Here is a 13,372-nt window from a genome sequence, read left to right as displayed (position 1 = left end):
GAAGATAAATGTCAGAATTCAGTTTTTCTTGTCATACTTTCATGCACCAGAAACAACATTACTACACTCTGTACTTACTGGATAAGGAATCACAATTTCTGAGCAAAGTTCTTGTTACTTCTTAGATTTTCTGAAAAAAATTTTATGTGAAGCAAAACAAGAGAATTAATTTTTAAAATATTTGGATGTGATATTAAGACAACTACAAAGTACACAAAAATTTATTTTTTCAGTTTCACAATTCACAAGATCTCTGGATTTTAAAAATTTAACACAGTCCACTAGATACTATCAGAAGCATTGTTTATGTATTAAAAGCAAAACTAGTGCCTTTTTTTTAACACTAGAATCACACTGAAGATACAGTTAAGAAACCATTTAAAGTAACATTGACACTGGCAGCCAGTTTCAGCTACAGAAGAATACTCCATCACAAGTCAAAAGCAGAATATTTCAGCCACTTAAGTACACTAATTTAAACACCTCACAATGTCCAGTTCTTACATTAAATGAAAAGACAAGTATATTTGTTTGACTATTATTTTTAGTCTGATATCAGTGATCACTTCTTTTCTTAAAAAATAATTTATTTCAACATTTGTTTGGCCAGTGAACGATGTCAATTGTATCCTATAATATTACAGAAGACGATACTCAGTGGCTATAAGAACTATATGAGGGTTGAAACACGCACAATACAGAAACGAAATTTCGGAACTGCAGGATCAATGGGCGATTTAGGAGCTGCAGTAAACAAAGAAGAAACGAAGAGGGAGTGAAGGTAACCACATGATGCTCACACAGTAACTCAAAGAAGAAACTTACAGAAAATATAAATACAACAATAAATGAAATTGAATCCTGTACACATGAAAAACATGCTGAAAGAATAAAAATCAACTGCTCATTTAAATGTGCATGGGAAAAAACAGTTCTGGACACATAAAGTGACTTAGACAGGTAAGCTGAACCAAATTAATAAAAAGATATAAATATAATGACTAAATAAAGTGAAAATAAGAAATATAATGAAATACAGAAAAATGGGAATATACTTTTTCACAACAAGGAAGGACAGTCATTACAGTTGTGTGTGAGTAGCAGAAAGAAGAACTCTTCAAACTGCAAAATAAATGAAGCATACATCAAATTATAATCAGAGATGTAGAGTAATAGGGAAAAACAAGCTGAGAAGTGGGGGAAGAGTCATTAGTAATAGATGAGTTTACTGAACATTGTAATTTCAACATGCCTGTAAACACAAGTTATATATTGGCTGCGGAGTCACTTATCATGAATTTATTAGATAAGCTTATGTTACAATCAGGTGTACAGTAGCAGCGAAGTTGACGTTCAGTAATTGGCTTCCCTCTGCAGAGCTCCAAACAAATGGTACTAGAGAGGGAAACAATGGATCTAACAAGGCAAGCACTCTCTCCTGTCTACAAGATACTATTGTTCTGTCACAACAGGATGTCTCAATGACAACACATATACTAGTCAATAACTTTATGGCCATAATTTCAATGTAGAAAGACTATTTGTAGAATAACAAAGTGACAATTTGGTAACTTATGAGACTCCATCTTATTGGAAGAAGAAATGTAGTAAAATGTGGATTAAAAATGCACAAGGTACAGTGCTCAGTCATGGAAATAACACACAAGGACAGAAAAGCGGGCACATATAAGTAAGAATGGCATTAACAAGAGAAATATGGAAGAAGACATTGAGTAGGTCAATGTTTATAAGCAATGCAACCTCTACAAAAGTAGTTAGTTAACTTATTAGATGCATGTATTTTTATCGTTAGTACAGCGGCAGTTTGAAAAGTGGGAAAAGCACAGATATTTACATATGCAATGGGGTGATCTGATACCTGTGTGGGACAACCCAACAAGTGAGATTATTCCTGCAACAGGATTCTGTATCTTTAGTTGGTCCATCTATGACCTAAGGGAGGGAACAATTCTTGTAAAACAATTTAAAATTGTCACTGAAATTCATTAACCAGTGGTTGCCTTCAATACTGCCACAGGCTCTAAAATGAGTGAATATTCCAAATGTCAAAGAGCATGTAACTGCTGTTTAGTTCAGAATTTTCAAAATATTTACATTTAGTTTTCTCTAAGTTTGTAGAACATAGACCTTTTAAATTTGACTTGCACCTTAGGATATAAAAGCACATGTCACATTAACACAAAATGAAAGAAATAAACAGTAGCATACTAAGTTGCATTATAAATAGTGGTCTAATAAAAATTAGTTGCACTAAAATTGTAAGACACTAATAGTACCCAAAAGTAATACTAATATTTCTCAGAAATTTTTAAGTTTTTCAAAAACATTGTTCTTCCTCTAAAATCTCATTATCACCATTTTTGTGCTTCTTAAATGTGGCCTTGGATATAACCACAGCTAAATATGCAGCCAAAAACCCAAAATGAGGCTTCGTTTCCCATAAAATCACTAGCAAAGATTAACAATGAAAATTCCTCTATCAAACTCAGACCTGTCCTCAAAAATGCTTGAATAAGAGTATGAATTCCTTGACTCACACCCACCCAATCCTCAAACACAAGTAATGTCACTTGCACTTGTGGCAGAGACTGAAAGAAATTTTCTATTGGAGTTCTATCCTGGCCTGTGTAAATAAGAGACACGATTAATAAAATCTTGTGTCCACTTATCATGGGCACTGGTAGTTGGCACTACTACTTCATTAAATTTAGATCTGTGATATAATACATTAGCAGACAGTCTATCCGTTAAGAGGGTTGCTTTCTTATCTGATGATGTTTCTGACAACTTTATGCTACTTGTACACTGTGCTGACATATCTGTGGATTGCTTTAACCTTTGCTTTCTTTCTAAATAAGATGAAAGTTTGGTATATGCTTCCTTTGCTTCCCTTTGACCAAGTGATGCAGCATACTTGAAAAGTTCTTGAGCATGAGAGAGGTCCTTTGCAACACCACCTAAACCATACATATGAAAAACACCAAGATTGTATATTGCAGTTGGATGTCCTTTCTCTGCAGCCATTCTGTAATATGAAGCTGCCTGCAAAAGAATTTTATACAAAAATAAGTTAATGAAAGAGGATCATGGTAAATGAGTAACAAAATAAATTATTTATATAATGTGTGGTGTCTGTTCTTTCAGACATGTCTGAAAGAACAAACACCATACATTCATATAACTGGTTCACCTCAATGGTCAATAAACCCACCACCTTCAGTCTGGATGCACAACTACGTTCGATTTCTTATGGGAACATCAAAACAGCGAGCCTGGAGGGCATGGACAGGGACTGCAGATAGGTGGTGCTAGGTGGGAAAGTGGGCCAGCCGAGTGACATGCAAGATATTCCACGTAACTGTGATCAACACTGTGGAATGCACAGTGGTTAATGCAACTGCCTAGTAAGCAGGAGATCCAGGTTTCGAATCCTGGTCTGGCACACAATTTCACTCGTTGTTACAGATTCCACATAAAGTCCCAATGCAGTTGAAATCAACAGTTCCTTCCTTCCCCCCACCCCCACCTTCACTTACATAAAACCAATTATATATTAATAATTAATAGGGTTGAACAAAGATTTTTAAAACCAGTGCCCTCTCTTTTCTTGAAACTTCCAGGCTGAGAAGCTGCATCAATGCAGGAAATTACTCATTAACATTTCCTCCTTGTCTTCATCTGTGAAGATGTCATCCACAAATGTGGATGAAACATTAGTAAATATTCTTATATATCAACCTCAAGTTTCAACAGAAATCAGTTAGTGAAAAAGGCCTTTTTGTAAAAATACAACATTTTAGTGTTTGAATCCAGTTTCCAGCACTGTTGTGCTGAATCTGGTGGGACATTCTGTTCCAAACAACAATCTGCCAACTTCAAATTACACTTCTGAGAAACTGAGCTGCCCCCCCCCCCCCCCCCCCAGCCCGCATGCAAGCATGCACGCACACCTAGTAGCATGTAGCTTTCCATTTGTCCCGATGGAGGTAACTAAACAGAAAAGTGGCAGAATATATCTACTTGCATGATTTTTTCCCTTTTTTATGTTGGACTGTAGCTTACTTTCAAGTTGACATAACCATGAGAAATTTTGGGCCTTTTTCGCTAAAGGTGGTACAGCAACGCAAGAAATTGCTTGGATGTAAACAGAAGATTTTTAACATTATATATATATATATATATATATATATAAACATATATAACATTATATATATAAAAAATAAAGGATGCTCCAACCCACCTGAGTCAAATCCTTCTCTACACCAAGGCCCATTTCATAGCAAATGCCCATATTAAATATAGATGTTCTGTTGCCCAGCTTTGCTGATTTTAGAAAGTATGTAGCTGCTAGCTTCTTTTTTCCTGATTCCATGTGCTTCACTCCAAGCTTATTATCAACAGCACCAGCTAGTGCTTTCTGAATTTGTGCTAAATTGTCTGTAGCTTTATCCAGAGCCTAAAATGTAGAAGAAACTTAATATAACATAAAACTTAGTTATGTCACAGTTAAAGTATGCACAGTGTTTCAGGAGGAAACATACAATAATTAAAACCTGACTGGCTGATTGTATGCTATTTCCCCTTCAGACTGTTCCACATCAACATAAACACTATTCACAATAGTTTATGATGTAACACTTTTTGGCTTTTAATGCATACTGATATCACACAGACATTGGGAAGAGACCATATTCATGCAGTGTTTAATGTCTTTGAATACACTGTTCTGCAACAGGCTGTTCCAACAGTGCCCCACAGAGCAGAAGCACTCCAGAGAGTTCACTGCAGCAGATTGTAATGCACATGGGGGTGGAAAATGAATTTACTGCTCCCTGGTTGCATGAAGCCATAACTGATGCAACAATGTGCATTGCCGGCCGCGGTGGCCATGCGGTTCTAGGCGCTGTAGTCCGGAACCGCGCGACTGCTACGGTCGCAGGTTCGAATCCTGCCTCGGGCATGGATGTGTGTGATGTCCTTAGGTTGGTTAGGTTTAAGTAGTTCTAAGTTCTAGGGGACTGATGACCTCAGATGTTAAGTCCCATAGTGCTCAGAGCAATTTGAACCAACAATGTGCATTCAATAACAGCAATGGCTAGTTGTGGAAACCATGTCTCAATTGGAGGCTACATTTCTATTTACTGATAGGGATGGATGTCCACAGTGCCTGTATGTCACAAAATGCATAATTCTGCTACAAAGTACAACATACAGTGTCAATGTAAACATCCTCATGTAACACGTTACAAGCAGGTAGAAGGCAAAGCACATAGCATGTTAGTAACCAGGCTTACGAACAACATACCAGGAGACTCAAATTTAAAAAAGGAATTTTTAGGACAGAATTTATAGTAATATATGAGATTAGTTCACATACTGTATTGTGTTTATACTTTTCAAGTGAATGATAGTGAAGGAAATGTGAATGAGGCAGCAGTTTGAGCAAGCTAAAAAGTCGCCACATCAAAGCAACAAATGACAATTCATTTTCAGTGGGACCTCTTGTAAAATTGTATATGATAGCAGTTGAAGAATGTTTGTTTTTGAGAGAGCTGCAGGCAATTCAATGGGTTTGCCTTTTGAAGCGAACAGAACCTCATCAAATCCTGGATATGGCAGAAAATTCTGAGATGCAGCTCAGGAAAAAAGCCGAGAACTTGATTGTCTTTTCATTTGCACTTGACAAAAGCACTGATCTATACAACAGTGCTCAGCTTTCAGTAACTGTGCATGGTGTAGATGGAGCTGCAAGTAATGGAGAAACTCTGGGATGTGGTACTGCTCCATTACACTGCTCTAGGACTTCGCATATTTGTGAATCAGTGAACAATATGAATTTACCATAAGATAAACTACATTCTGTAGCCACAGACGGTGGATCACAAATGATCTGGCACCTTCAGGGTTTTGATTCTAATTTAAAATATACTCTAAAAAGTGAATTCCAGAAAGATGTTTTGATTGTTCACGGCTTCTTTCACTGAAGCACTGTGTGCTAAAACAGTAGAGCTAGGAGGCATAATGAAAGCTGTGGTCGAGTGGGTGCATTTTGTGTGGTCTCACATGGCAAACCAATGTCAATTCAAAGGATTCCTGCAAGATATGGAAACAGAGTAAGGTGACATATCTTACCACAGTACAGTTCTTTGACTTAGTCAGCGGAAATTTCTTGATGTTTTCTTTGTCATTAATAAGGAAACATTAATAAGGAAATCTCTCTCTCTCTCTCTCTCTCTCTCACACACAAACTGAATGGGGAAGAAACGCACTGTCTTAAAAATTTAAAATGAATATCAGACCTAGTGTTCCTAGCTGACAACTATGCATCCCAACAACTTAAATTTGTCATTGCAGGGCAAAGAGCAGCTAATGACATCCACCACCACATCAGAGCATTCATCAAAAAAATTTTCTTTGAAAGGCAAATGAGTAATGAAAGTTTAACATTCTTCAGTCTTTTGACTCCTTTAAAACTACCTGAAGGTACTAGTTTTCGCAGTTACCAAACCAAGATGAAGTAGCTCACTACGTCTTTTGAAAAAAAGATTCTGAAAGCCCACCATTTTGGAAATAGAAATGAAACTGTTCAGCACCCATTTCTCTTTTTCACCTGATGATTTGGCACAGTCATTCCAGTTAGAAGTCACAGATTTCCACAATTCAGCTTTGCTCAATGCTAAATGTGTCATGGTGGTCCCATTCATTACAACAAAAAATATCTCCCACGTTGCACAAAAATGACGCCCAGATCATGTGCATGTCTGGGCCTACTTACCCTTCTGAGCAGCTGTTCCTAGTAATCAAAATAAGAACCAAGGAATAATCTTTCCTTCAGGATGTGACAATGAAGAGTATCCTCTTTATTAATGCTGTGAACTCCTTGATGCCCAATATATTTCTGCTCTTGGTCTGGAGAAGTCAAATTTCAGAAGGCCAATACACTTACTCAGTTTCTTTACTTGTTTAGCTTCCTATTCCCCTGATGTGGCATAAAATTTCTCCATAGCACTTAAGAGTATGTCAGTCATTTTGTAAGGTGCGGGTGGCAGATCAAAAGGCTCGCAGTGCCACATGGTGGCGCACCTGATTGTTCAGAGTAAGTGACAATACTCTGTAGAGCAGAGAGTGCAAGAGCTGGAACAGCCTGTGCTACAGGCTAGTCTTTTAGGAAACTATCTCTGGCACTCTTGAACAGAAGCAATCAAATCTGCAAATTTCATAGAGGTACATGATGTCACCATAAGTGGCATGTGTAAATGCCCATGGCATCACAGAATATTTTCAACTATGCTGGCAAATTCCAACAACATTTTTAACTGGGGCAAGGTAGTATGGACTCATTATTTCATCCCTTTTCTTAAGCTGTTTCTGTGGTGTCACCGCCAGACACCACACTTGCTAGGTGGTAGCTTTAAATCGGCCGCGGTCCATTAGTACATGTCGGACCCACGTGTCCCCACTGTCAGTGATTGCAGACCGAGCGCCACCACACGGCAAGTCTCGAGAGACGTACTAGCACTCGCCCCAGTTGTACGGACGACTTAGCTAGCGATGCACACTGACGAAGCCTCGCTTATTTGCAGAGCAGATAGTTAGAATAGCCTTCAGCTAAGTCAATGGCTACGACCTAGCAAGGCGCCATTAGCATTACACTGCATGTATCTACAGAGTCTCACTTGTATCGTCAAGAGCGATGTACAACAAGGATGGATTAAAGTTAAGTATTCCAGCAGCTACGTACTTTTCTTTATAGCATTCATTACGTATCCTGTTTCAGACCTAACGCCCGCCTGCGTGAGTTAGCGCGTGCATCTTGGCCGCCTCTTTCAATTAGTGTGCGTAGTGTTGGCAAGTCTGCCGACACTACAGTTTCTATCTTTGAACAACTAATGTTTGGATTCCAGTAATCAATCTGTCAAATGTTGTGACTCTCCAACATTTGTACATCAAACTGAATATATGTCTCCCTCCCCCCCCCCCCCCCAGAAAGGTCTATATTATTATCTTCCAAAGTATGCCCATCACCTACTAAAACAACCTGTATACATACAACAAATGACCCATTAGCTTTACAGGTGAAAGTAGAATATTGCTAAGACATTCTCTTACAGGAAAAAATTAAAGCAATTGTTTGAAATGCATGAGAAAAGTATTACTGATGAGAAAAAATAATATGATATTTGTTATAGTGAATTAAAAAACTATTAACTAGTAATTGAAGTTTGCCTTAACCAAAATGTTGGTTTAAACACCATAGTGCTTCACTAGGCACTGTCACATCGAAAGTTAATTGACGGACACAACCCGTTGAAGAACCTATATATGAAGATCGACTCTAAATCATGATGCAACTTGGCATTTTTCCTCACATAAGTCCTACCAAGTGAGGACTGCACCCTCAATCTATGGGTTTGTAGGCTGGCACTTAACAACTACTGGGTCTATGTTCAGTGGTACATAAGTTATACTCGAGTAACAAATAATGGGTTTTCAATAAATTAAATCCTGTATCTGCAGCACTGTTCCATCAAACAGAATGGTATTATTAATATAAAATGTGAAGTTCACAGCACTTTTAAGGTTCGCAGAAGAGCTTCTGTAAAGTTTGGAAGGTAGGAGACGAGATACTGGCAGAAGTAAAGCTGTTAGTACCGGGCGTGAGTCGTGCTTCAGTAGCTCAGTTGGTAGAGCACTTGCCCGCGAAAGGCAAAGGTCCCGAGTTCGAGTCTCGGTCGGGCACACAGTTTTAATCTGCCAGGAAGTTTCATCTTAATTGTTGTTGTGGTCTTCAATCCAGAGACCAGTTTGATGTAGCTCTCCATGTGCGCTACTCTATCCTGTGCAAGCTTCATCTCCAAGTAACTATTGCATCCTATATCCTTCTGAATCTGCTTAGTGTATTAATCTCCTGGTCTCCCTCTATGATTTTTACCATTCATGCAGCCCTCCAATACAAACTTGGTGATCCCTTGATGCCTCAAAACATGTCCTGCCAACTGATCCCTTCTTCTAGTCAACTTGTGCCACAAATTCCTCTTCTCCCCAATTCTATTCAGTACCTTCTCATTAGTTATGTGATCTACCCATCTAATCTTCAGCATTCTTCTGTAGCACCACATTTTGAAAGCTTCTATTCTCTTCTTGTCTAAACTATTTATCATCCATGTTTTACATCCATACATGGCTACACTCCATACAAATTCTTTTAGGAAAGACTTCCTGACGCTTAAATCTATACTCAATGTTAACAAATTTCTCTTCTTCAGGAAACACTTTTCTTGCCATTGCCAGTATACATTTTATATCCTCTCCACTTTTACCATCATCAGTTATTTTGCTCCCTAAATAGCAAAACTCATCTACTACTTTAAATGTCTGATTTCCTTATCTACTTCCCTCAGCATCGCCTGATGTAATTAGACTACATTTTATTATCCTCGTTTTGCTTTTGTTGATTTTCATCTTATATACTCCTTTGAAGACCATCCATTCCATTCAACTGGTCTTCCAGATCCTTTGCTGTCTGACAGAATTACAATGTCATCAGCAAACTCCAAAGTTTTTATTTCTTCTCCATGGATTTTAATTCCTACTCCAAATTTTTCTTATATATCTTAATTACAATGACAATACTCTCAAACTCTCTGTTACTCATTATGGAACCATCATACACAAGGGCCAACCTGCTGTAGAGCTGAAAACATGTAATATAGCTCTTAAGTATAAAAAATCTTTTTGGCTCTCTGGCAAAGTGTCACACTACAGATCCAAAGGTCTTAGTTTTGACTCCCAGACAGTTCTACGAGTTGTGTGTCATTTTTCACTTCTTTCAACTCTAGCAATGTTTGTTAATGCGAAAGATGCCAAGTTGTACAGCAATTCAGAACCCACACTAAATTGCAAGTCCCCTTGTAACTGGCTGAGTAAATCGTGCCATATACATACAAAAATCCTCAAATAATTGCCTTTAGTTGGACCACACTATACAAAGTAGAAGAAATGTGAGCAAAATTGCTTGTAACTCTTGACTGATTCCAATCTGCTTATAAGATATAATGACTATGGATTTCATTAAATATATGTAAAGAAACAGATTATGAACATAGTGTGCACTTTCTTACCTCTTGCACTGTTAGTGTACTGCATGCACTATTTTCAACTCTGTGAGCTGTAGTCTGAGTGCAGAGACTGTCTTTTTTAACTACTCCAACAATTGGTTGTGCAATGGTACTTCTTGTCACTTCATAACTGAAGCTTCTGTTAGTTTTATTTATTTCAGTACTCGGCTGAGCAAATACCGTTCTTGTCAAATTGGGAGCAAGTCCTGCTTTATCAAATTTATTTCCATCAGATGGTAGAATGCACTTTCGGAAAAATGGCTGGCTCATGCACCATCCTATGGCCAATGCTGTACTCTATAAGAAACAAAACACAACGCATTATTACATGTTAAATTAAGAGTTTATTCTCCTGTATAAATTTAATTTTACTCCATTTCCACATTAGATAAGCTACTCCATCTTCCAGTTGCTTATCTCTTCCTTCCACAGTGAATCACGTTCACGATCTTATAAATGTATTTTGGATTAACTGAAGCATTCAATACCACTTCACCAATTAAAAAAACTCTCAACTTACAACCTAACCTAAACCTTGGACTACACTACAGATCAGTATGGCAGCACAGCTAAGATTTTGTATTCACAACCAAACTTAGCTTCCAATGTAAACAGACCTGAGACTATGCTACAGATCAGTCTGTCACCACAACTTACATAGCCTCATAAGAAATACTGTCACTGTTCTGTTCTCTGTCTGTCTGCACACACACACACACACACACACACACACACACACACACACACACAACAAGAAATGCCACATCATTACATTACAGGATGAAGCCGACATCCTGCGCACGAAGGTTCAGTTCACCCTGTATTTTTACCAATTATTTGAAATTCCCTAATGGAGTGTGCTGCAGGATTTCTCAAATCACCATCCACTTTCATATTATGAGTGCCTCTGAGAAGTTTTCATTTCTGCTGTAAGGGAAGATGACAAGTCTTATCTTGTTCCAATTTACTTAGTTCTCTTCTCTCACAAGAACTATACTTTCAACCACAGCACAGAGTGGTTGGGTTGGAAAAGGGGGGACAGAGTGTTTGGTATGTTACAGAGTACATCTGCTTGCTCAGTGTGAGGGGTGAGGACTTTGGGTAGGCATTACTAACACCATGTTTCCCAACAGTACCAGTTGCATGTCAGCCATCATTCCTTTTTGGCCACAACAAAGCCCTGGCTAATTTTCTAGAGGTCAGAACTTGTATAGTAGTATGGGCATTACTGTGTTGCCTGCATTCAATATGAAACGCAAAGCAGGTCTAGTCACGGTGTGTGCCTGTAACCACTAACCACCTTGTCAGTCGTATAATGGTGAACGAGTGTGGGGCGATATATTGCACAGAACCTAATGAGGGCATCTTCAGACTATGCTGTTATTGTCATCTTCTGCATTTAGGTTTTGAATGTCCCGTATTGCCATTTGATCTCTGTAGATACAGCCACTGTACCACAGCTGCCACCAATGCTGCAGGACAGAGTGCCAACACAGTAACTGCCACCCACTATTCCAATGGCACCAGTGGAGATACACGCATTCACCAATACAGATACCATCCAGATCACTAGCAACCCAATGGGCTGGTTATAAGGGGTAGGTATCTAATTGCTTTCACATATACAGATATGGACTTCAGCATAGGTGACACTGATGATAATATTTAGGTAGCACTCCCTTCAAAAAGAGCAAATTCCACTAGCAACCAGATGTTCACTCTACAACCTCTGATGTTGAACCTGCATTAGAGCATCAGCACTGCCTGTGCCCAGCATCATACAATAACATCAGAATCTGCTACACAGAGATACACTTGATCGTTTATCAGAAGCCTACTGGTATCACTGATGAGAATAGCAACAACTGCACATACTATGGCCTTGGCTGTTACTCGGAGTCTCCTTGGAGTGGATTAGTCTTCATTTACAAGACTTCATTTATTGCACTAGTTATTATTGGGCACTCTGTTTTTCACAAATCATTTGACAGCCTATGACAGTTCATTAATTACAGAACTTCAGATTTGTCGTAGTTTGGCTGCACCATGTACTTACATTCCTGTTGGGTATATAAATTAGAATCAACCCTAATACTAAAACCATCAACGATATGAAACATGTCCTACATAACTACCACACATGACCTATTACATGCCAACCACATTATAGATGGTGATTCAGCTAAGCTGATCAGCTCCAGTATTTCAGGAACCATTTAATAGTTTTTAGTTTTGTTTTCACATAGATGAATTGTGAGGAGGTTCTCATTAAAAAATATGCAGTTTCTTTGCAGAAATATATTTATTACAGAGACATAAGTATTAACTTCACTTTTTAAAATGAAAATCCTAATATCGTAATTCTAAGAGAGACAAGCTCAATGGTATTTTACCCTTCAAAATCTGAGTACCAGTTTTGGAGCAATTAAAACATTTAGAACTTAAGATTTGAACGTTTTGAACATAAATCGATTGCTGTTTCATACGGAAGTTGGTAACTTTGTACCCAAATAAGGAAAAACATCATGCCAGATACGGAACAAACAGGCTGTTTGCACCACTACAATACCTGTGTAAAAGCAGCAAAAAAGAAATATCACTTTCATTCTGTATATGTAATTTACATGTGTTGAGTGTTGGTTGTTTGGAGAAAAAAAAGCCTTTCAAAAACCAAGAGAAACTGGATATACTACTGCTTTAATGCAGATGGAACACAATGCAAACAGTTAAGTTGTACGTGCAAAGATATCCAGACTGACAGTGACTGGCAAGAACGACAATTCAGCGAATGTGCAAAAAGCTTATGTTGGAAGGGCACTGGAATATTAGGCAGAGGGTAAGGAGAAAACAAAATGTTCCAGCATCTGTTGCTCATAATCCACATCTTAGGTGAAAATATATTGTGAGTGCCTCTGGAGTAAGTCAGACTAGTGTTTGCATTTTGCACCCACACAGCTTCCATCTGTATCACGAGTCACTTTATCAGCAGATTAAGCAACAAGATTGCAGAGAACACACAGAATTCTGTAAGTAGTTGAGAACCCATGCTGGCCGAGGCAGGTTCAACATCAGAGGTTGTAGAGTGAACATATGGTTCTAGGAAAGCATTCAGCCAGCTCTTTCCTGGTCAATGGATAGGACATGTGGGTGTTATCAGATGGCCTGCTCATTTGCCACATTTGACACCATCAGACTTTTTTCTCTGTGGTAAACTCAAAGATTATGCCCATGCA

The 13,372-nt window shown here is 38.3% G+C and overlaps 1 protein-coding gene across 1 annotated transcript in view; it reads right to left on the bottom strand.

Annotated features, from left to right (window-relative positions):
* Positions 1-207: 207 nt before the first annotated feature.
* The window catches only part of LOC124554757, a 40,428-nt gene continuing 27,263 nt past the window's right edge, over positions 208-13,372 (bottom strand). Inside the window, exons 2-4 of the mRNA XM_047128408.1 lie at positions 10,143-10,436; positions 4,262-4,477; positions 208-3,063 (exon numbers count right to left, since the gene is read on the bottom strand). Of these exons, the coding sequence (XP_046984364.1) occupies positions 2,635-3,063; positions 4,262-4,477; positions 10,143-10,436 (939 nt within the window). The 3' untranslated portion in view covers positions 208-2,634. The remainder of the gene's footprint in view (positions 3,064-4,261; positions 4,478-10,142; positions 10,437-13,372) is intronic.

Source organism: Schistocerca americana, chromosome X, assembly GCF_021461395.2.
Source record: "Schistocerca americana isolate TAMUIC-IGC-003095 chromosome X, iqSchAmer2.1, whole genome shotgun sequence".
Lineage (NCBI taxonomy): Eukaryota > Metazoa > Arthropoda > Insecta > Orthoptera > Acrididae > Schistocerca > Schistocerca americana.
This window is presented reverse-complemented; position numbering and strand designations above follow the sequence as displayed.